The 24,092-nt window shown below is 50.2% G+C and overlaps 1 protein-coding gene across 2 annotated transcripts in view; it reads left to right on the forward strand.

Annotated features, from left to right (window-relative positions):
• Positions 1-5,013: 5,013 nt before the first annotated feature.
• MIGA2 (mitoguardin 2) overlaps positions 5,014-24,092 on the forward strand; it is a 29,052-nt gene continuing 9,973 nt past the window's right edge. Inside the window, exons 1-10 of one of the 2 annotated variants that reach the window (XM_072778254.1) lie at positions 5,109-5,149; positions 8,110-8,182; positions 8,362-8,588; positions 9,904-10,114; positions 12,664-12,776; positions 13,659-13,776; positions 14,153-14,289; positions 21,894-22,011; positions 23,340-23,440; positions 23,926-24,041. In XM_072778254.1, the coding sequence (XP_072634355.1) occupies positions 8,493-8,588; positions 9,904-10,114; positions 12,664-12,776; positions 13,659-13,776; positions 14,153-14,289; positions 21,894-22,011; positions 23,340-23,440; positions 23,926-24,041 (1,010 nt within the window). In that variant the 5' untranslated portion in view covers positions 5,109-5,149; positions 8,110-8,182; positions 8,362-8,492. Of the gene's footprint in view, positions 5,150-8,109; positions 8,183-8,361; positions 8,589-9,903; positions 10,115-12,663; positions 12,777-13,658; positions 13,777-14,152; positions 14,290-21,893; positions 22,012-23,339; positions 23,441-23,925; positions 24,042-24,092 lie in introns of both variants that reach the window. The other variant, XM_072778253.1, reaches the window with a different exon arrangement.

The raw sequence follows: 24,092 nt of genomic DNA on the forward strand, positions 1-24,092 counted from the left end.
GGGGAGCCGGCGAGGGAGCGCGCAGGGCGGGGCGCGGGCCGCAGGGGAGGAGCCAGCGGAGCGCGCGGGGCGGGGCGCGGGCGTCGGGGGAGCCGGCGAGGGAGCGCGCAGGGCGGGGCGCGGGCCGCGGGGGAGGAGCCAGCGGAGCGCGCGGGGCGGGGCGCGGGCCGCGGGGGAGCCGGCGAGGGAGCGCGCAGGGCGGGGCGCGGGCCGCGGGGGAGGAGCCAGCGGAGCGCGCGGGGCGGGGCGCGGGCCGCGGGGGAGCCGGCGAGGGAGCGCGCAGGGCGGGGCGCGGGCCGCGGGGGAGGAGCCAGCGGAGCGCGCGGGGCGGGGCGCGGGCGTCGGGGGAGCCGGCGAGGGAGCGCGCAGGGCGGGGCGCGGGCCGCAGGGGAGGAGCCAGCGGAGCGCGCAGGGCGGGGCGCAGGCCGCGGGGGAGCCGGCGAGGGAGCGCGCAGGGCGGGGCGCAGGCCGCGGGGGAGGAGCCAGCGGAGCGCGCGGGGCGGGGCGCGGGCGTCGGGGGAGCCGGCGAGGGAGCGCGCAGGGCGGGGCGCAGGTCGCGGAGGAGGAGCCAGCGGAGCGCGCGGGGCGGGGCGTGGGCTTCGGGGGCGGAGTCTTAGGGGCTCCGCCGGGCTGGAGGCCTCCGGTCTTGATGCAACTGGTTGCTGACCCCTACGGCTTCCGCCTGCCACCTGACTGGCCTCTCTCCATTACTTGTTCCACAGCCCCTTGCCAACTTGTGCCTCTCCATGTCCCTTTGACCATTCGCACCCCACTCTTCTACTAGGCGCTCTGTCTTCTACTCCTTTGCCTCTTTTGTTCTGGGTCTCTGTGCAGCCCACCACCATTCACCACTACCTTGACCTTTCCAGTCCCCGTCTTCTGCCATTGACTTTGGTGATACTAAGGACATCTGAGACAGGGCACAGGCTGGCTGGGGACTCCTCTGGTTGTTTGTTCCCTGGAAGCCCTCTGGTTCTCCAAAGTTGGGTGAGGGTGTACGTGAAGGAGGGAGGATAAGTGGGGAGGCCAAGGTAGTGGAATGGGCTGCCCTTAGAGCAGGGACACTTGCTGATCTTGAACTTACCTCCTCATAGCCCTGGACAGACAAGGGAATAGACTGCAGGTACATCCTCCCTTTCATGGACCTTAGAGGGGCTTATTACCTGTCTCTACCTCTACACTTCACCTTTTAATGCAGTGGAGAGCTCTCTTCCTGAACTGGCACTGTCTCCTCCCTGGCTCCATCCTCTGGATACCTGACTTGTTTATCTCCACATACTAACCTCAGTTCCCCATCATATACCCCAGCCTGTCCCCATCATATTCCCCATCATAAATCCCAGTCATCTGGATTTTGCTCAAAATCCAGACCCCAGATCTATTCCCAGACTGGTTCTCTTAGCAGGCATGAAGCCCAGGCAGGTGGAGTTTGGGAACTTCCAGGTGACTTAATGTGCACCCATTTAAGAGTCTTTGTTTATTAGCTATTTGGAGCCATCATTATATTATGTGCTTGTATTCATCTGTACTGATCATTCATTTATTTACCAAAGTTTGCCTGTGGTGGTCTATTTCATTCATTGAGCATCCAGCCGTATCATCTTCACAGGCATATATCAATATACTTATATGTTCACTTATTCAATAACTCACAATCAAGCACTGTTTAAAAAAAAAAAATGTAGGTCGACCCGAGTGGCTCAGTGGTTTAGCGCCGCCTTCAGCCCAAGACCTGATTGAATCCCACATTAGGCTCTCTGCATGGAGCCTGCTTCTCTCTCTGCCTGTGACTCTGCCTCTGTGTTGTGTGTGTATGTGTGTGTGTGTCTCATAAATAAAAAAAAATAAATAAAATAAATAAATAAATAAATAAATAAAATCTTTAAAAAAATTTATTTGGGGCGCCTGGGTGTTTCAGTGGGTTCAGTGTCCGACTCTTAATTTCAGCTCAGGTCTTGAGATTGAGCCCCACATCAGGCTCTGTGGTCAGTGGGAAATCTGCTTCTTCCCCTCTGCCCTTTCCGTATTCTAACTAACTAACTAACTAAATAAATAAATAAAATCTTTTTAAAAAGTATTTATGGTACTTGTTAAAGATGGTAAGGAAGATTTTTATTCAAGAGGGACCACTGCAGTGGGGGATTTTGCAGTAGAGAAGGGAAATTGGGCTCAACTCTGAATAAAACGAGGACAAGTGGAGATTTATAGTGAAAGAACAGGGCAGGGTCAGTGGATGGAAAGTGAAGAAGTGGAAATGTCAAGGCTAGCAGGATTCTCCTTGAAGGCAGGCCAAGATATTGAGAGTAGAGAATGAGAAATTTGTTTAAATATGGAAGGTGATCAGATACCAAGGGTGGGGAATTCTTGTTAAAACTGGATTCTACAAGGACACAGATGGAAGTCTAAGGTCGACCTCGTTGAGCAGATGGCTTCAGAGGAGCCTGAGTCAGCTTTGGTCAAGGAGAAAGTCTTTGTGACCCAGGCACTGTCTAGGTACCAGGGATGGAGAGGTAAACAAAACAAGGTCCCTCCCTTGGGCAAACAAATATGTTATACAAAAGTCCTGGAAAGAAAAACACAACAGGGACACCTGCACCCGATGTTTCTAGCAGCAATGTCCACAACAGCCAAACTGTGGAAGGAGCCTCGGTGTCCATCGAAAGATGAATGGATAAAGAAGATGTGGTCTATGTATACAATGGAATATTACTCAGCCATTAGAAACGACAAATACCCACCATTTGCTTCAATGTGGATGGAACTGGAGGGTATTATGCTGAGTGAAGTAAGTCAATCGGAGAAGGACAAACATTATATGTTCTCATTCATTTGGGGAATATAAATAATAGTGAAAGGGAATATGAGGGAAGGGAGAAGAAATGTGTAGGAAATATCAGAAAGGGAGACAGAACATAAAGACTCCTAACTCTGGGAAACGAACTCGGGGTGGTGGAGGGGGAGGAGGGTGGGGGGTGGGGGTGACTGGGTGATGGGCACTGAGGGGGGCACTTGATGGGATGAGCACTGGGTGTTATTCTGTATGTTGGTAAATTGAACACCAGTAAAAAATAAATTTATTATAAAAAAAGAAAAACACAACAGGGTAAAAAGGAGAGAGAATGGGGTGCCTGGTTGGCTCAGTTGGTAGCTCATGTGATGCTTCATCTAAGGGTTGTGAGTTTGAGCCCCATGTTGGGCATAGAGCCTACTAAAAATAAAAAATAAAAAAATAGGAGAGAGAGACAGTAGGCAGTAGTTATTACTTACACCTGTCCCAATTTATATGCTTCATCTATTTATCTAGGTTTACAATTGGTTATTACAGTTTTCTTAATAGCAATGGCCCAAATGTTCTGAGACCATGCCAGGTCCAGCATTGAGCACTTTTAAGTGAATAATCACTGAGAATGGTCATAACAGCTCAGAAAACATCCTCCTCCTCCTATTAGGGGTGAGGAAGGTGGGGCTTAAAGAAGTTAAGTGAATTGCGCAAGGTCACAGGGCACAGATTGAGAGTGGGAGATTTAGCCCAGAACACAGGCAGTCCAACTGTGAAGACCATGCTTCTTTGCTCTGGCTCCCTCTTCCTTGGCTCATTGGATGCCAGATTCTCTCTTGCCTTGGGGGTCACAGTCCATGCTGCTCCTGCATGCTCTGTTGTCTCCCTTTCACCCAACTAATTCTTGTTCATCCTTCAGGTTTGCAATCTGGACATCTCTTTGTTTCCGGAGTCCCTTACCTCCCCCTGCAAGCCCTGGTGTCTCCTCAGTATCCCCACATTCCTGAGTTTCTCCCATTAGAGCAACTATCACACAACGTCGTAATTATGTATCTGCTTCCTGTGAGCTCCCTGGCGCCACCATGTATCTTGCCCACCACTGTGCATCCGTGTGTCTGGCCAGCAGAAAGATATATTAATTGTCGAATGAATGAAGGCTGTGACTTAGCTGATAATTATATTTTAAAAATTTAGATGCCCAGCTCTTCGTCGCAGTTATGAAAAGACTTGCCACAGTTTTCTCCAAGCCTCACCAAAGCCTTGTGACTTTGGCAAGGTAGGAATCCTACACCCATTTAACAGAGGGGTGCACCGCGTGAGCTTCAGAGCTTAACGCGGAAACTTGACTCCAACCCAAGGAGGCTCTATTCCAAAACCGATGTTTCGGTGTTTCGTTTGAGGCACCATTGGGCACAATCACCTGTGACTTCAACTCTCGGCGAGACAATGTCTGCTAAGGGCAACTTGTAAACAGCCCCGAAAGAAAGTGGAGAAAAAAAAGAAAGTGGAGTCAGAGGCAGTGACATTCAAAAACGGGGCCTTCGCCTAAAAAAAAAAAAAAAAAAAGACAGAAAAGAAAGAAAGAAAGAAGAAAGGAAGAAAGAAAGAAAAAAGAAAAGAAAGAAAGAAAAAAGAGAAAGAAAGGAAAGAAGAAAGAAAGAAAGAAAGAAAGAAAAAGAAAAGAAAGAAAAAAGAAAAGAAAAGAAAAAGAAGAAAGAAAGAAAGGAAAGAAGAAAGAAAGAAAGAAAGAAAGAAAGAAAGAAAGAAAAAAGAAAAGAAAGAAAAAAAGAAAGAAAAGAAAGAAGAAAGAAAGAAAGAAAAGAAAGAAAGAAAGAAAGAAAGAAAGAAAGAAAGAAAGAAAGAAAGAAAGAAAGAAAAAGAAAGAAAAGAAAGAAAAGAAAGAAAACGGGCCTTTGAAGCGCGGGCAGAATTCGTGCGGGGCCAGGCGGGAGCAGAGCAGCAGAATAGGGTTCAGGCAGTTTTCGGGGCCCTCCCAGAAAGACCCCCAGAGACCAGAGACGTCCGCCTCAGCCCCTTTTAAGAGTGGCCTCGCCCCCCGACCCCCCCCGCCCCAGGCCTCCCGAGTCAATCGAACCGCGACAGCCAATGGCAGGGGAGAAGAGGGCACTTCCGCGCCTCAACCGCACTTGGGGGGCGGAGCAGGGGGCGGGGAGGCCCGGCCAGGCCGTCACGTGACCCAGCCCATTGGCCAGAGGCCGGAGTGCCGAGGAGCGCTTGGGCGACGTTCATTGGGCAAAGGGGGGCGGGGGTTGGCCCTGCGTGAAGCCACGCCCCCCGCGGTGGCCCCGGGCTTGGTTGCGCGGGCCCCGGGGAAGGAGACGCTGCCCTTCCGCAGCGATGGGATCCTGGGTGAGTGGCGCCCCGGGCTGAGCCAGTCCGGCGGGCGACGCGGCAGGGCCCGGGACCGAGGCTTGCGGCGGGCGGGAGCCGGGTCGGAGCAAGGAACTGGGTGGGGGTGCAGGTGTCCGGGCCCAGGTTGGAATAAACAGGTACCCGGGCCGTGGGAGGTGCGAGAGGTAGAACGGAAGGAGCCGGGTCAGTGAGGAGATGCCCCGACCTGGAACGTTGCAGGGGCGCGGGTACCCGAACCCGGGCTAGGAAAGTACCCGGAATGGAGGGAGCAGGTGCACCGGCCGTGTATGGTGCCAGTGGGCACCTGGACGACCCTCAAGGATATTCCGAGAGTCGGGCAAAAGAAGAGGGGGCCTGAACTGGGGCTGCACAGGGAGATGTCTGAGATGCGATGAGCAAATTGTGAAGAGGGGGCTATATTGCTGAGGTCCAGTGCAGGAGTGCCCAGTACCCAGCTTGATCAAACTGGTAAGGTGTTTAGGGTGGAATGAACAGAGACTGGGCAGAGGGCCCTTCAGTGCCTGGGCCCGGGACATTGCTGGGGTCAAGGAGGAAAGACGGGCTGCTCAGGCCAAAGTCATTAATAGGATTGCCCAGGGCAAGGGAGGAGATGAGCTCCGGAAAGTGTGGGCAGTCAGGCGGAGGATGTTGTAGGTGCCACAGCGAGGATGGAATGAAGAGGTTCCTACCAAGGTTATAGGGTGACTTGCCCAGCGGGGAATGGCATTGGAAGTGTGCACAAGATGGGGAGCAGTGCTACAGGCTGTCACCATGGAGAAGAGGAAGCTTCTCCCCCGGTTGTGTCAGTGCGTAGGGCATGGTTGAGCTGAGCCTGGATCCAGCCCTGGAGTGAAGCAGGCTTGGGGGCCAGTGTTGTCGCCTTGCACTTGCCACTCTTCCTCTTATCTGGAGCAGCAGAGGCTGCTCTTGACTCTCCTGCAGGCAAGTAACCAGACCTCCCAGCCCCGTCTCACGCCTGGAGCCTGTGTTTAGACTCATTGTTGTGGCTCCATATGGGCTTCTCACTTGGGCCCCGAAGTCCTTCAGATGTGGCAGGGAGGGAGATGAGGCTGCTGTAGCAGGCGACTTGGGAAACACCGTAGCTTTAGGATCCCTTGCAGATGAGGTCACATCTCAGCTTAGTCGGTTAGCAGGGTCAATCAGGTCACTTAATTCTGATGGCCTCAGGTTCCCCATCATAAGTAGCGACTAGATTCCCAGCCAGAGCCTGTTCCAAGCCTGGCCTATAGTATAAGTGCTGGGGAAATAGTGGCTGCTGATCCTCCAGCGTTGGTATTTTTGTCTCCCCCTCTCTGAAGTCTGGACCAGATTGTGGGGAATGAGAGGGTTGGCTTAAGATATGAACCTGGGACCTGATCACTGGAGGTCACATCTCAATTCGCAGCCTCCTGGCAGGATATCTCCTATCTTTTTTCTTTCTTTTTTCTTTTTTTTTTTTTTTTTTTAAGATTTTATTTATTCATGGGGATCCCTGGGTGGCGCAGCGGTTTAGCGCCTGCCTTTGGCCCAGGGCGCGATCCTGGAGACCCGGGATCGAATCCCACGTCGGGCTCCCGGTGCATGGAGCCTGCTTCTCCCTCTGCCTGTGTCTCTGCCTCTCTCTCTGTGTCTGTCATGAATAAAAAAAAAATTTTTTTTTAATGATAGTCACAGAGAGAGAGAGAGGCAGAGACACAGGCAGAGGGAGAAGCAGGCTTCCTGTAAGGAGCTCAGTGGGGGACTTGATCCCAGGACCTCAGGATCACACCCTGAGCCAAAGGCAGACACTCAACCACTGAGCCACCCAGGCGCCCCAGGATGTCTCCTATCTTGACAGCATGACCATTTCCTTGGTCCTAGACTGGTTATTCCCCTGCTCGCCCCCCTCATCCACACGGCCCAGCGCTAGAGCTACACTGGTAGGATCGTCCATCCTTCCCACTCACTGGGAGAGAAGCTGTTTCTTGTGCTGCTCCAGTGACTTTGGCTGCCATCCCAGGTTGATAGGGTCTGTCCTGGCCTGTGTATTCCTTCTGCTTGAGGTCCCAGGAGACCTTGAAGGCATCCTTGGTCTTTGTGGTGGCAGTTGGGGAGTGCTCTGCAGGAACTTGGGGATGGGGCATTGTGTGCTCAAGCCACTTATTCTCTGGCCTTGGAATGGGGCAATGGGGTACTCTGGGGGTGGGGATGTCTCGAAGGCCCCAGGGGAACGTTGCCCTTGTAGTTTGTGATTCTTTTGGGGCTTGCTGCTTCCTGCTCCATGTCATATTTAGATGAAGGGTTGTACTGAGCACAGAGCCTAAAGTCCAGTAGACTTTGGTCCAATTCCTGATGTTACCTCACACTAGCTGTATGAGTGTGGGCTCCTGACTTAACCCCTCCGAGACTCGCTTTCCTCTTTGGAAATTGGCGGAGATGGGGCGCGGGTCTAGGTAGTATCTCCTTCACAGAGTTGTAATGATCCCATGAAATAACACATAGAAAGAACCCAGTGCTCTATGTACATAGAGCAGGACACCTGGGTGGCTCGGTCAGTTAAGCATCTGCCTTCAGCTAAGGTCATGATCCCGGAGTCCTGGGATCGTGCCCCACATCAGGTTTCCTGCTCAACAGGGAGCCTCCTTCTTCCTCTCCTTCTACTACTCTTCTTGCTTGTGCAGTTGCACGCTCTCTTTCTACCAAATAAATAAATAAAATATTTTAAAAATATATACATAGTGAGTGTAGTGTCTTTCGTTATTTAAGGGAAAACACCCCGCTGCTTTCATAACACAGTCCACAGGAAATAAAAACATTCTTGGCTTTGTGGGAAATGAAAAGCATATAATGATTCCCAGTCAGGGACCTGACCCTCTCATGGCCTGCGGTTTTGTGTAGCCAATGGAGCACGGTATTAAAAAGATTGTGCAAGTGTGGTGTAAAGCCCTGAGTTTAAGAGTGACCTATCTATCTCCCAGGCCCTGGGTCTGTTCTTGGGCCAAAATGGCAAAGACGCTGTGTTCTGCTCCTGGGGCTCAGGGCGGGCAGAAGGTATGTGGGGCATTTGGCTGCCTTCCTGCTGGTGGTTGCAGAAGGGAGGGGGGCTGATTCCAGGCCTGCGATTCCAGAGATAGGCTTTGCTCCCACTTACCCTCAGGGCACTGTTATGGGCATTTCGCTGTGCTCACCTGAGCATATTCTGGTGTCTGACTTGGTCATCTGTCTCCTAGCTCTGTGGAAGGACCCTCTGGTATGTGTGTCCCTGTCTTTCTGAGGCGTGGACGGTGCATGGGACCCAGCCAGCGGCCAGTTGAAGACATTTTCCTTGGAAGCTCTTGGACCAGAGGGTGCTTGTCCTGCCATGGCATTCCGGAGGACTGAGGGCATGTCCATGATCCAGGCACTGGCCATGACGGTGGCCGAGATCCCTGTGTTCCTGTATACAACGTTTGGGCAGGTAAAAAGGTTGTGGTCCTGCCTTTATCCCTCTGTCTCTAAGACAGTGAGCCACTCATCCCAGGGTCCCTAGCATTTGGGAAAGCTCGTCCCTCATTGTGGCCCCAGGTTTTTGGGGTGTCTTCTTTGAGCAGAGCAGGAAGGACTAGGTTAGGAGTCTGGAGCCCCAAGCCTGGTCTCTACCATAGGGCTAGGTGAACCCTTGACCTCAGTTTTTCAGTCTATAAAAGAGGTCAGTCACACCCTCCCTGCCAGCCCCAAATGTTAGTGGTTGACCAGGTCTTTTGACACTTCCTAAAGCTCTGCTCTGTAGGGTGCAGCCCCACCTGAGAGGCTCCGAGTTCAGCAGGCAGTGAGTGAAGTGCAGGGAATTGTACAGATGTGGCAGTTGGGTGGAGTGAATGTTACCAACTTCAAGGAGTCATTAAGAAATAGGGTCAGGAAGGACACCTGCATGACTCAGCAGTAAGCATCTGCCTTCAGCTCAGGGCATGATCCTAGGTCCAGGGATCAAGTCCCGCATCATGCTCCCTGCAAGGGGTCTGCTTCTCCCTCTGCCTGTTTCTCTGCCTCTTTCTCTCTCTCTCTCTGTGTCTCTCATGAATAAATAAAATCTTAACCAAAAAAAAAAAAAAAGAAAGAAAGAAAAGAAATGGGGTCAGGAGACCTAGATTCGATTTCTGACTCCCCATCATCTTGAGCATGTATCTTAACCTTTGTGAGCTTCAGAGCCTTACCTGGAAAATGATGGGCATCCAGCCAGGGAGTGCAGGTAAAATCCTAGTGAAGTGCCTGGCATAATAGGTACTCAGTCACTGTGGCTGTTAGAATCACGACTGATGGAGTTAGGGACACCTGGCCCCCAGATGTGATCTCTTTGGCATTGTCATTTTGCTGTCCCCAGTCCCCTTCTTTTTTTTTTTTTTTTTAAGATTTTATTTATTTATTCACGAGAGACACAGGGAGAGCCATAGGCAGAGGGAGACACAGACTCCCTGCAGGGAGCCTGATACAGGACTCAATCCCAGGACCCGGGGATCATGACCTGAACCAAAGGCAGATGCTCAACCACTGAGCCACCCAGGTGCCCTCCGCTAGGCCCCTTTTTGCATCTCTGTGGTCCACATTTCAGAGGTGCTGGCCAGGTTCCTTCTCGGGGGGTGGCTGCCTCTCCCAACATTCCTGGTCAGCAAATAGCCCCCAAGTGCCTGAGGCATCCTGTGCCCCTCAGGTGCTCCCCAGCACAGCTCTGCTCACCTTTTCCAGGGAGCTCTTCCAGGGAGATGTAGTCTAGCTGCCTCCCTCTTTTCCTGCAGTCTGCATTCTCTCAGCTGCGATTGACACCAGGCCTACGGAAGGTCCTTTTTGCCACTGCACTGGGGACAGTGGCCCTGGCCCTGGCTGCCCATCAGCTGAAGAGGCGACGGCGGAGGAAGAAGCAGGTCGGCCCCGAGATGGGAGGCGCACATCTGGGCACGGTGCCCCTCCCCATCCTCATGGCCAGGAAGGTCCCATCGGTGAAGAAAGGTAAGTGTGAGGAGCCCGGGGAGGGCCTGACCTGGAGTCAGGTCCCAGCTGGGCCCCTGGTCACTGTCGGATCTTGGGCTAGTGACGTCCTGTCTCCGAGCCAAGTATCCCTCCTCTGTGAAGCGAGGATGGCATAGACCCTTCCCTCAGTCATCAGCAAAGTCAAGGATTTGGTGGGTGATGCTGTCAGAGGCACGTGTCCTGTTGGTCGTGGTCGTTCTCAGAATCGGAGGACATTTTGGGAACATCCGTGTCCAGAGGGAGCTGGTGAGACGCTCCTGTGCCCAGGGAGGGAAGTCTCCTGGTGCAGGAGCAAGAAGGGCCATGTGGTTCCTGAGCCGGATAGTGTTACCCCAGCCCCCACCCCCTGTTTTTTAAAGGTTAAGTTTACCCTTTTAAGCCTACAATTCTTTTTTTTTTTTCAGCCTACAATTCTTTATGCGATTTTGTGTAACACCCATATTAGTATTTAAACCACATCAAGAACTGTATTGCCATGCTCTCAGTCCTCCCATGTCCCTTGTAGTCAGCATTCCCCCTCCCGCTGCAGCCCCCGGTAGCCTCTGAGCTGTTTTGTGTCTGTGGGTGTGGCTTTCAAAACCCTTATGGACGCTGTTGTGTTTTTTTCTTTAATTTAAATATTTTATTTATTTATTTGATAGCACACAAGCAGAGGGAGTGGCAGGCAGAGGCCAAGGGAGAAGCAGACTCCCTGTCGAGCAGGAAGCCTGATGGGGGGATCGATCCCAGGACCCCAGGATCATGACCTAAGCTGAAGGCAGATGCTTAACTGACTGAGCCACCCCGCCTCTGTTCATTTTGTAACCCAGGAAACCAGTGTTTGCGTTTCTTGAATATCATATGGATCTCGTTCTGAGGCAGGAAGTCCTCACAGGCTCTCATCTTGAGTGGGAGAAACCTGGTTTTTGTTTTGTTTTGTTCTGCTTTTTGGTTTTCTGTTTTCTTTTCTTTTCTTTTTTTTTTTTTTTTTTAAGATTTATTTATTTATTTATTCATGGGAGACAGAGAGAGAGAGAGAGAGGCAGAGACACAGGCAGAGGGAGAAGCAGGCTCCATGCAGGGAGCCCGACGTGGGACCCAATCCCAGGTCTCCAGGATCACACCCCAGGCCAAAGGCAGCACTAAACTGCTGAGCCACCCAGGCTGCCCGGATTTCTGTTTTCTTAAAGATTCTATTTATTTGAGAGAGAGAGAGAGAGAGAGAGAGAGAGAGAGAGAGAGAGCACGAGTGGGGTAAGGGGCAGAGGGAGACTCAGACTCCCCACTGAGCAAGGGGCCTAGTGCAGGGCTTGATCCTGGGACCCCTAGGTCATGACTTGGGCTGAAGGCAGATGCTTAATTGACTGAGCCACCCGGGGGCTCCAGAAACCTGGTTTAAGAAGCAAAAATTCCCTTTAGGGTACCTGGCTGGCTCATTTGGTAGAGTGTGCAGCTCTTGATCTGAGGGTCATGAGTTCAAGCCCCACGCTGGGCATGGAGCCTGCTTTAAAAAAAAGAAGAAAAAAAAAGGAGAGGCACCTGGTTTGTGCTTGTTCGCTCTCTCTCTCTCTCTCTCTCTCTCTCTCCCCCCCCCGTCTGTCTCTCAAATGAGTAAATAAAATATTTTTTTTGAGTAAATAAAATCTTAAAAAAAAAAAGAAAACTCTCACGTGAAAATGAATTTTAATTATGACTTAATCATTGCAAAAGGGAAATTTTCTCATACAACTAGAAAAAGAAGTTTTTAGACTAATCTAGAACAGGATCAGAGAAGTGCTGATGTAGCTGGGTTTCTGTTTCCATTGACTCCTGGGACACCTGGAGCTGCCTCTGTGCCAGCCTCTCACTTGCCTACCCTGTACCATCACCACCACCACCTCTGGTGTTCCCTTCTTTTCCCTCCCCTACTTTTCTTACTTAAAAAAATGTTTTGTGTGTATTTACTTATTTATAAGATTATTTATTTATTTATTTATTCATTCATTCATTCATTCATTCATTCATGAGAGACCCACAGAGAGAGAGAGAGGGAGGCAGAGACACAGGCAGAGGGAGAAGCAGGCTCCATGCAGGGAGCCCAAAGTGGGACTCGATCCCAGGTCTCCAGGATCATGCCCTGGGCCGAAGGTGGCGCTAAACCCCTGAGCCACCTCGGCTGTCCTCATGTGTATTTTAATAAGTGATTGTCTCAAATTCCTTTTAGAAGGAAGAGAATTTCAAATCAGTCAGTCAGCAACACAGGGGAGATTGAATGAAAAGTAGGTGGAGCAGTTGCCAGACCTCCTTTTCAGGCTTATCTGGCAGATCTGGGGCCTTCCGGGCCAGGCCTTGCACTAGATGGCAGGGATATGGTGGTGAGCAGGACGCCAGGCAGAGGCATAGCACTCTGCTAAGTGCATGTGCTTAGGTGCTCTGCTATCACCTTGACTTAAAGGATAGGGGGACAGGCTTTCATATGAGGATAGGGAGGGTTTTCTGGTGGTGAGAACAGCCTCTGCAAAGGCTCAAACTCGAAGCTAGCGTGCTCTTTGCCCTCCTGTTCCTCACAGGCTACTCCAGCCGAAGGATGCAGAGCCCCAGTAGCAAAAGCAATGACACTCTGAGTGGCATCTCCTCCATCGAGCCCAGCAAGCACTCGGGATCTTGCCACAGCTTGGCTTCGGTAACTCCCTGGGGGAGGGCACTAGGGGCTCTGGGCTCAGTCCCTGGTATACTGAGTAGGCTCGAGTCTCTGCCCTCAGGATGCTTGCAGACTAGTAGGAAGACCAGAGAAATTTTGTTCAGCCTCTCATTCATTCACTCATCCGTCCACACAGGCTTTCAGAGATTGTCATTGATCATTTACCAAGTGCCAGACTTCAGTAAAAGAAAGGTGGGTGGGGCAGGAGAGAGGTTGGTGGTCTCTTGGGGAGATACTTGTCTATGAAAGTTCATTCCTTGGTTCATCAGACACAGGCATCTGCTTTGTACCAAAGACTCTGCTGAAGATAAAGAGAGAAATGAGACAAAGAAAAGCAGATTTTCTCTTGCAGAGGGGCTCTGGGCTCATTTGCTCACCTGGTTACCCATTCATTCCTTAAGCTTTAAGCTGGGCTCTGCCCTGGGGACTCAGCGGTGAGGAAGACATGGCTCTTGCCCTGGAGGAGCCCCCGTCCTGGCAGGGCGAGAAGTGTGGCAAGTGTGGGCCCTGCCCTGTCCTGTGGTGGTGGCTGCTCCGTGTCTTCCTAGTCCGACCTGTAGCAGAGCCTGAGAGCAGGGAACAGGCCCAGGACAGCTTCTGTAGGAGGCTGCTGGCTCCTGAGCTGGGCATCAGCCTCTGTTTCCTCCCAGTTCAGCGATTTCTGTAAAGTGCCATCTCGTGGTTAGAGTTGGTGGAAGCAGGCCATGCTGGAGGCTTGGCCACAGTGCCGGAGGCTCTCTTCCAGAATGGTCTTTGGAGAGGGTGTGCCATGTATGATCAGGCCGTGGGAGGGGCTTGGGTCCTGCAAAGAGTCTGGGGGGCCTTACCCCTTGCCCTTGGGTCCTTGTGCTGCTTTGTTCCCAGATGGTAGCAGTGAACTCATCCAGCCCCATGGCTGCGTGTTCAGGACCATGGGACACCAGAGGGATGGAAGAATCTGTGACCGCCAGTGACGGCAATGCGGAGAGTCTCTACATGCAAGGTACTGGCCAGCCAGGGGCTCTCCTGGGGCAGAGTTGGAGGGAAGGATGGCCTCCTCCTGGGAGCCCAGGCTGGGCTCAGGGCACTTTTCCAGGTGCTCTTTTGCAATCTCACTCCTGACCCCAAGACCCTCATTTGGTGGTTTCTAGCTATTTGTGGCTACGGGACAGTCTCCAGGAACAAGTCTGGTCTGAATGGAGGCCTGTGAACTGACCCGCCTTGGAAAAGTGACTAGAACCAGGCTCACACGGTCCTGCCTTTTATGACCTTTCATGTTCTCCTGCCCCCTTGCTTTTCTGATGCCATCTGGAGTGTGGGGCCTGGGTGCATTCCTCTGCTGAGGCCAGACTCTCCCTTGTCCTCCTGCCCGGGCTCAGGTATGGAGCTGTTCGAGGAAGCGCTACAGAAGTGGGAGCAGGCGCTGAGCGTGGGGCAGAGAGGGGACAGCAGCCGCACCCCCACACCTGGGGACAGCCTACGGAACCCCGAGACTGCTTCGGAGGTACCATCTGAGGTAGGCGGTCGTCTCCCATAGATCCCAGCCTTGGAGGGGGCTGGTGGTGGGGTGAAGAGGCAGCCAGCCTCCGGGAGGCAGTGTGGCAGCCCCCGGCTTCTGCTGGGTGCTCTCTGGTCCTCCTGGATGGGAGCTTCCCCTTCCACAAGGATGTCATTGTGCCAAGTAGAATGCACACATGAGGTGCTTAGCACATGCTGCTTGGTAATCAGTCAGTAATCCAGGGTGATGAGCACGCCCCAGCCCCAACTATGTGAGGAAAAGGTGCCATTTATGACGGACTGGTGAGAATTGGCCTGTGTTCAGCTAAGGGACCACACAGCCTTTGCCTTGTTTTTCCTTTCGATGTTTTTTTTTTGGTACTGTCAGGATTTGTTTCACTATCAGAAAAGAGAAAGTAAAAAAGCTAACATAAAAAGTGCTTGCATAGGGATCCCTGGGTGGCGCAGCGGTTTGGCGCCTGCCTTTGGCCCAGGGCGCGATCCCGGAGACCCAGGATCGAATCCCACGTCGGGCTCCCGGTGCATGGAGCCTGCTTCTCCCTCTGCCTGTGTCTCTGCCTCTCTCTCTCTCTCTCTCTCTGTGACTATCATAAATAAATAAATAAATAAATAAATAAATAAATAAATAAATAAATAAAAATTAAAAAAAAAAAAAGTGCTTGCATAAAGCATACCAAACACACATCCAGGATGGACGTTTACTGAAACTTTATCTTGTCACAATGAGAAACCAGAAAAAAACGGAAACTCTACATGTCCATCAGTAGGGGTCTGCAATACAGACATTAAAAGGTGTAGGGAAATCCATATAGGCTCCTGGGCTGCTGTCTCCACAGTATGTCACTAAGCGAGAAAAAGCAAGATGTGGAATGTGTATAGTATAACCCGTGTGTATACGGGTTCAGAAAGACATACATCCATGCCTCACATGTGCCTGTGGGTAACTGCTAGTATGTATGTGCGCTTTTACTTCCTTCTGGACTCATAACTCAGGGAATTTTTTTTTTTAAGATTTTTATTTATTTATTCATGAGAGACACAGAGAGAGAGAGAGGCAGAGACACAGGCAGAGGGAGAAGCAGGCTCCCTATGGGGAGCCCGACGTGGGACTCGATCCTGGGTCTCCAGGATCATACCCTGGGCTGAAGGCGGCGCTAAACCGCTGAGCCACCCGGGCTACCCGCTCAGGGAATTCTTAACAGTGATCCATGAGGGTGGGATCTACAGGGGAAGGTGGAAAAGGCTTTTATTGTGCCTTACTGTTTGGCCTTCCTGATTTTGAGTCACACTTGTGGGCAGGGTTTTGTATAGGTGGTAGGATTGTGAACTGTTTCTCTTTTAGTTTTTATGCTTTTATGTATTTAAAGAAAAAAAAGGGCTGGTGGTGCCTGGTAGCTCAGTCAGTGAAGTGTCTGCCTTTGGCTCAGGTCATGATGATCCCAGGGTCCTGGGATCGAGCCCGGCTTCTGGCTCCCTGCTCAGCACGGAGTCTGCTTTTCCATCTCCCTCTCTGTCTCCCTCTGCCTCTCTCTCCCTGCTCATTTTTTCTCTCTCTAATAAATAAATAAAATCTTAAACAAAAAGCAACCCTAAGAGCCCCTGTCCTCTGCTGGAGCGAGGACAAAGTCCAGCTCTTCAGGGAGCAGTCTGACAGTATCTGGAGAGTCAGTCAAGGTAACATCAGGAGTTTAACCCAGGGAATTGGTTGCACAGGTGAAGGAGGAGTTGAGAGCCCAGGGCAAGAGGCAGTGTGCCAGAGCTTAGGAGCCACAGAACCTAGAACCCTGGTGGGGCTTACCAGCAGGGGTCATCCCGTTTTGGGTAGGATGGGGCAGCTATATGGTGTGAGGCAGGACCGGGAAGGGAATTTCTCTGCCCATTGCACCATCCCATGCTTCTTCCAGCTATGCTTCTGTTGGCCATGAGCCAGTTGGCAGAGGAGCCTGAGAAATAGTTTGCAACACAAGGATGAAGACATGCCTGGTCACCAGTTCCTTGTACCCCAGCTGGGGACATTAGCTGAGAGCCTGCCATACAAGCAGGAGCACTGTAGCTACAGGACGAGGACATCAGGAGAAATGCCTGAGGGGCAGGGGGGTAACAAAACCTCCAGGGCCCAAGGGCGCAGCTACCATCAGGTCACTGTGTCTGTGGGCAGACAGTAGATGCCTGCAAGACTGTTAGGTCATGGAAAGGAAGTGAGGCAACTTTATTTCCAAAATGGTATTGATCGCTTATACTGCATCTTAAAATTCTAGAACTTTCATTGTTCTTATCGTGAAGGCTATGAAGTATTCCTTACAGAATAGTGAGAAATAGGGATCCCTGGGTGGCACAGCGGTTTGGCACCTGCCTTTGGCCCAGGGCGCGATCCTGGAGACCTGGGATCGAATCCCACGTCGGGCTCCCAGTGCATGGAGCCTGCTTCTGTCTCTGCCTCTCTCTCTCTCTCTCTCTCTCCCTCTCTCTGTGACTATCATAAATAATTAAAAAAAAAAAAAAAAAAAAGAATAGTGAGAAACACAGAAATAGTAAAGAGTGGGGGAGAAAAGGACCCAGTCTTTGATCTTTGATTGGGCAGCTCCTGCTCTGTGCTGTGGGCCAAGGCCCTCGGTTCCCCGAGCACTGGGGCCCTTGGCAGGGGGCCACTGCCAGCCCTAGGATCCTGGTGCAAAGTAGGTACTCAATAAATGATCTTCGTTGTCGGTATTATTATATTATTATTATAACCCTCCATCCAGACACAGCCACTTAGTATCCTTCCGGACGTTTTCCTGTCCTAAAAAAAAAAAGGTTCCAACAGGTTTGTTGGAATATCACTTGGATACCATGAAATTCATTTCAATTCAATCCAGTTCTGAATTGTACCATTCATTGGCTTTTAGTGTATTCAAGAGTTATGTGTTTGGGAAGCCCGGGTGGCTCAGTGGTTTAGCACCTGCCTTCGGCCCAGGGAGTGATCCTGGAGACCCGGGATCGAGTCCCACGTCAGGCTCCCTGAGTGGAGCCTGCTTCTCCCTCTGCCTGTGTCTCTGCCTCTCTCTTGCTCTGTGTCTCTCATGAATAAATAAATAAAATCTTAAAAAAAAAAAAAAAGAGTTGTGTGTTCAACACCACAGTTAATTTTAGAACATTTTCATCATGTCCCCACAGAGTCCCATATACTTCATCAGATACTCTCCATCCCTTCACACCCCCAGCCTTAGGCAATTCCTCATCTACTTTTCATCTCTGTAGATTTGCCAGTTCTGGACATTTCTATAGATGGAGTCATGATTTGTGGCCTTTTATGACTGGCCACTTTCCTATAGTATAATGTTTTCAGTTCATCCTTGTAGCTTGGATCACTACTTCATTTCTGTTTATTGCTGAGTAATACTCTGTTGTATGGATAGACCACATTTTATTTATTCATTCATTCATTGTTGGCCATTTGGATTGTTTTTACTTTATGGTTCTTATGAGTAATGCTGCTATGACTGTTTTGTGCAGGTTTTTGCGTAGACACATTGTTTTTCACTCCCTTGGGTGTATGGCTAGGGGTGGAGTTGCTAGGTCCTAGGATAATGCTACATTTGACATCTGGAGGAACCCCCAGATCATTTTCCACAGCAGCTGTGCCATTTTACATTCCCACCAGCAGTGTAGGAGGGTTCTAGTTTCTCCATATCCTGACTAACATTTGTTTTTTTTTTTTTTTTTTTTTTTAATATTTTATTTATTTATTCATGATAGTCACACAGAGAGAGACAGAGAGGCAGAGACACAGGCAGAGGGAGAAGCAGGCTCCATGCACCGGGAGCCCGATATGGGATTCGATCCCGGGTCTCCAGGATCACGCCCCGGGCCAAAGGCAGGCGCCAAACCGCTGCGCCACCTGGGGATCCCTAACATTTGTTTTTATCTGTCTTTTTAGTTCTAGCCATTCTAGTGGGTATAAAATGGTTATTTCATTGTGGTTTTAATTTGCATTTCCCTGGGCTAACAGTGTGGAGCTTCTTTTCATGTGCTTGTTGGCCATTTGTATGTCTTCTTTGGAGAAATGTCTGTTGAGATCCTTTATTTTTAATTTGCCTATTTTTTTTTAATGATTTAGCTATTTTATGTATTACTTAGTATTCATCACAATAAGTGCCACTTCATCTTCTTTGTTCATTTCACCCCCTGCCCCCACCCCTGCCATCTCCCCCTTCTGGCACCCACGAGTTTGGTCTCTATATTTAAGAGTCTGGTTTTTGTTTGTTTGTTTGTTTGTCTCTTTTCTGTTTGTTCGTATATTTTGTTTCTTAAATTCTACATATAGTGAAATCATATGGGATTTGGGACTTATTTTACTTAGCATTATACTCTAGATCCATCCATGTTGTTGCAAATGGCATGATTTCATTCTTTTTTTATGGCTGAATAATATTCCATTGTGTATATGTACCAATTCTTTATCCATTCATCTGTGGATGGATACTTGCATTTACAATAGCCAAGATATGGAAGCAGCTCAAATGCCTGTCCACAGACAAGTTGTTGTGTCTTTTTATTAGTGAGTTGTAAGGGTTCTTTATATGTTCTAGATACAAGACCTGTATCAGAGATAGGATCTGCAGATACTTTCTCCCATTCTGTGGGTTATCTTTTTTTTCTTTTCTTTTCTTTTCTTTTCTTTTCTTTTCTTTTCTTTTCTTTTCTTTTCTTTTCTTTTCTTTTCTTTTCTTTTCTTTTTTTCTTTTCTTTTTTCTTTTCTTTTCTTTTCTTTTCTTTTCTTTTCTTTTCTTTCCTTTCCTTTCCTTTCCTTTCCTTTTCTTTCCTTTCTTCCTTTCTTTCTTCCTTTTCTTTTTTTTTTTTAAGATTTTATTTACTTATTCATGAGAGAGACAGAGACATAGGTAGAGAGAGAAGCAGGTTCTCTGCAAGGAGCCCTATGCAGGATTTGATACCAGGACCTCGGAATCACAACCTGAGCCGAAAGCAGACACTCAACTACTGAGCCACCCAGGTGCCCCTAAATTTTTTAAAGTAGGCTCCATAGCCAATGTGGAGCTCGAACTCACAATCCTGAGGTCAAGAGTCATATACTCCTCCAACTGAGCCAGCCAGGAGCCCTGAAAAAATTTTAATTTCAGTGACTTCAGTATGTCTTTTTCTTTTGTCATTTGCACTTTGGGCATGACATCAAAGAAACCAGTCCCTAACCCGAGTCTGCTTCACTGAGGAAGACTGAGGACACCTGCCAAAGCTAAGGGCTCTGCCAGCCACGCCATGCGGGGTCTGGTCCTATCAGAGAGTTGATGAAAGCAGACAGTGGGTCCTGGGGTTCCATGGGCCCTGCTGGGGCTATAGCTGCATGAGCTCAGCCACTTAACATCCTGAGTTTTCTTTGTGAATCCAGGTCACAGCCATATCTGCTTTCAAGGATTCTGTGAGGCTGAACAGCTAGTTACTGGTCCAGGGCAAGCACTCAGTGAAAGAACCGTTTCCATCATTGCCGTCCTCCTCTGAGCTCTTCTAGCTCTGTCCCCAGTGGCCTCAGCTCGGTTTGTCCCTTGGCTCCTCCCTGGGGTCTGGTTACATACAGGTACAGGATCTGGTAGCCTTGATGGAGAGCAGAGGTAGGCCTACCTGTGCCTGGCCCCTCAGCCAGGGATCAGGCCCCAGCTCCTGGGATCAAAGGTACAGCACCTTCTTCTTTCCACATACCAGCCTGGAGGCCAAGGGCAGGAGGAGGTTACTGAACCATAGGCTGTTGAGTTTTTGGTGCAATACCTTCCCCAGTACACATGGTTCATAGTAACATGGAATTTGAGAGATGCCTGGATGGCTCAGTGATTGACTGTCTACCTTTAGCTCAGGTCGTGATCCGGGGTCCTGGGATTGAGTCCTGCATTGGGGTCGCCTGCTTCTTCCTTTGCCTATGTCTCTGCCTCTCTGTGTGTCTCTCATGAATAAATGGATAAAATCTTAAAAAACAAAAAAACACAGTGAAATTTGAACCCAGCTCTTTCTGGGATCCTGACTGCCCTTTTATTACAATGATATTATTATGCACGTTATGTTATATACGTATGTTACATGTTATATATTACATGTATTATACTTCATATGTTATACATGTTACATATTATATCATAGTGATTAATATGATACTCAACTCTTCCTGGTCATCACCACAGGCCAGCCTTGTGTGAAGGGCTTTGCATAACTTCCCTCCTTCATGTTTTCCCTATATTCCTAGGAAGTAGGTACTCTTATCTCAACTGATAGATAAGGAATTAGAATGAGAAAGTAATTTACTTGAGGTAATACCGTTTGGAACTGGTGGTGCCTGGGTCAGAGCCCAAGTCAGCATTGTTCAGTAGGAAGTCATATAGCTCATTTAAAATTTTATAGAGACCACACTAAAAAGTAAAAAAGAAACTGGTAAAATTGGGGTGCCTGGGTGGCTCAGTTGGTTGAGCATCTGCCTTCCGCTTGGGTCATGATCCTGGGGTCCTGGGTTTGAGCCCCACATTGGGCTCTCTGCTTGGCGGGGAGTCTGCTTCTCCCTCTGCTGCTCCCCTTGTCTGTGCTCTCTCTCAAATAAATAAATTAAAAGAAAGAAACCAGTAAAGTCAATTTTAATAGTGCAATTTATTTATTTATTTACTTACTTACTTACTTAACTTATTTAAGTAGTCTCCACGTCCAGTGTGGAGCCCAATGTGGGCCTTGAACTCTCGACCCAAAGATCAAGACCTGAGCTCAGATCAAGAGTTGGATGCTTAACTAACTGAGCTACCTAGGAGTCCCTTAATAATACATTTTATGTAATCTTGTTTTTGGAGAATATTATCATATCAACATGTTATCAACATGGAACATCGAGATATTTTGTTTATTTATTTAAGATTTTACTTATTTGAAAAAAAAAAAAATAAAAAAAAAAAAAAAAAAAAAAAAAAGATTTTACTTATTTGAGAGAGAGACAGAGATAGTGACAGAGAGCATGAGCAGGGAGGAGAGAAGCAGGCTCCTGGCTGAGCAAGGCTCCCCCACCCCTGATGCAGGGCTCGATCCCAGGACCCTGAGATTATGATCTGAGCCAAAGGCAGACGCTTAACCAATTGAGCCACCTAAATCACACTTATTTTATTTATTTGAGAGAGAGAGTGTGTGCTTGCAGTGGGGGGGACAGAGGGAGGGAGAAACTGAAGCAGACCTCCCTTCCTTCTAAACAAGGAGTCTGTTGCAGGGCTCGATCCAATGACCCTGAGATCATGATCTAAGCCAAAACCAAGAATCAGAAACTTAACTGACTGTGCCACCCAGACACCCATGAAATATTTTAGAGTGTTTTTGTTTGTTTGTTTGTGGTTTCTTGGTACTTAGTATTTGAATTCCTGCATGTATTTATACTTAACAGCCTATCTCTGTTGGGACAGGCCACATTTCAGCTGCTCATTCGCTCTATGTGGTTGGTGGCTTCTGTTTTGGGCAGCTCAGGTCTAGACATATGCTCTTGCTGCTGGGCTTCAGAGCCTGCTCCCCTTTCTCCCCCAATCACTGATGAGGGGGCACCATTGGCCTGGGGAGTGTGGAGGCTCCAAGTTGATGTTCATGTTTTAATTGCAGCCAGAGTCCCAGCGGAGGGAGTTTGCAGAGAAGCTGGAATCCCTGCTACACCGGGCCTACCACCTGCAGGAGGAGTTTGGGTCCACCTTCCCGGCCGACAGCGTGTTGCTGGACCTCGGTGAGCTGGCCTGGTTGCAGGATGGGGTGGGATGGGGTGGGAGTAGGGTGAAGGTGGGAGGTGGTAAGAGAACTGGGGTGTGGCTCCCTCAGAATCCTCAGGGCCTTTGGACCTCATTTAATTAGTGCCTTGTACATCGATGGGGAAACAGGCCTTGAGGGACAGAGGTGTTTTTTGGTTTTGTTTCCGTTTTTTAATATTTTGTTTTTAAGTCCTCTCTCCACCTGACACAGGGCTCAAACTCACAAGCCTGAAATCAAGAGTCATAGGCTCTACTAACTGCACCAGCCAGGCTCCCCAGAGGTGTTCTTTTATAGGTGGTAGGCAGGAACAGGGGCTGGCAAGGCCTGGTGGAGGGGTCCCTGGCCAGTGTGCCTTGGCCATCCTGTTGGGAGTAGGCCTTCAGGTCTGTGTGTCCACATCTTCCAAGCCTTTGGTCCAAACCCTTTGCTATGGGCACCAGGCAGGCAGCAGGGATGGCTCATATGGAGATTAGTTGAAAACGGGTCTTGCTGTTGCCCACACTGCTGAGGTAAAGGTACTTGACATCAGCGAGAGATATGGAGATATTTAGCCAGTGTTTTCCTGGTACCCACCATGTGCCAGGCCCTGTGCAGTGAGTGGACCCCAGGACCCTTCCCTGGGTGCTTTCAGCCCTGAGGAGGAGCATCAAACTCCTGTGTCCAGCTCCCCAGCTCTGTCAGTGGTGACCCAGGCCTGACACACCCTTCCACGGCCTGTCCCTGAATGGCTTTGCCTGAAGAGAAACCTACCTGCTCTGGTCTCCCCAGGTGGCAGAGAAGGCTGGTGGGGCCTTTTAGGCCATGGCCTTTGCTTATTTGTTTGGCAGAGCTTTCTTAAGTGCCCCGAAGGTCCAGACCTCTGCAGTCCTTGAGGGCTTAGGGTTAGAAATGCCAAGTCAGTGGCCGATGCATTCCCTTGTGCTCTTTGTCATTAGTGGCTAAGTGTCGGTTTGTCAGAGAGGAGAGCCCACTCGCCTGGGGCCATATGGTACAGGAGAGGATGTGTGTGCAGAGCTCAGGGGCTGTCAGGCCTCGGGGTGTAGCTGTGTGGCCATGGGCAGGCCTGCTCAGCAGCCCCATTCCATACCTTACTGTGCCCACCTGTAAGGATCCATGGCATTTGAAAGAAGCCATTCTTTTGAGGCGATGACCCCAAACCTTCATGTGTAAGTCTTCAGGACGTAGGAGCTGTGTGATTGGCAGCGGCAGCCGGCCCAGAATTGGGCATTGGACGCTTTGCACGTGTGCCTTCCAGAAAGCCTGGTGACTTTGGAGTCCCAGCCCTTCTCTTCCTGCTCTTCCCAGAGAGGACCCTCATGCTGCCCCTGACCGAGGGCTCCCTACATCTACGGGTGGACGATGAGGACAGCCTGACCTCCGAGGGTTCCTTCTTTTCTGCCACCGAGGTAACACAGGGCGAGGTCAATGAGCAGGGAGGCAGGGCGGGGTAGAGTGGAGCCCTAACCCCTGGGGGACTCTCACCAGAAGCACTGGGTCATGGGAAAGTAAAAGCATTTCCTCCGATAGGAGCAGAATTTGGCAGTCAGTAAGTGCTGCTCCCCGGGGGACTCCATGCACTTGCCCTGGATGGGTTGGCCTGAGAAACCAGGTGTCCTAGGCCCCGTGTGGGAGGGGCAGGGTCTCCACCCCCAGGGCTCCAGCCCACGCAGAGCCCTCCCTTCTTAGACTGACTGCCCATTGCTTGGCATGTGTCTCCTGCAATGGCCACGAGTTTCAGGCCCTGACATGAGAAGATGTTTTCCCTCTGGCATCCCCTCTGAGAGGCTGGCCTCAAGGATGTCCCCTGGGCAGGCACCCTGACCCCCTTCGGCTTTTGCTGACACAGGGGGTGACTCGGCCGACTTTCCTCTTCCTATGCACCCTCCCCCAGCTCTTTGAGTCCCTGCAGGTCGGAGATGACCCCATCCTACTCTCCAGGCCGGCCGCTGCTTATGAGGAGGCCCTCCAGCTGGTGAAGGAGGGGAAAGTGCCCTGCCGGACCCTCAGGTGAGTGTGTGGGGAAGGGAGTGGGGAGCAGGGGGTAGGCAGGGTGTGCCC

This window comes from Canis lupus, chromosome 16 (genome assembly GCF_048164855.1).
Source record: "Canis lupus baileyi chromosome 16, mCanLup2.hap1, whole genome shotgun sequence".
Taxonomy (NCBI): Eukaryota; Metazoa; Chordata; class Mammalia; order Carnivora; family Canidae; genus Canis; species Canis lupus.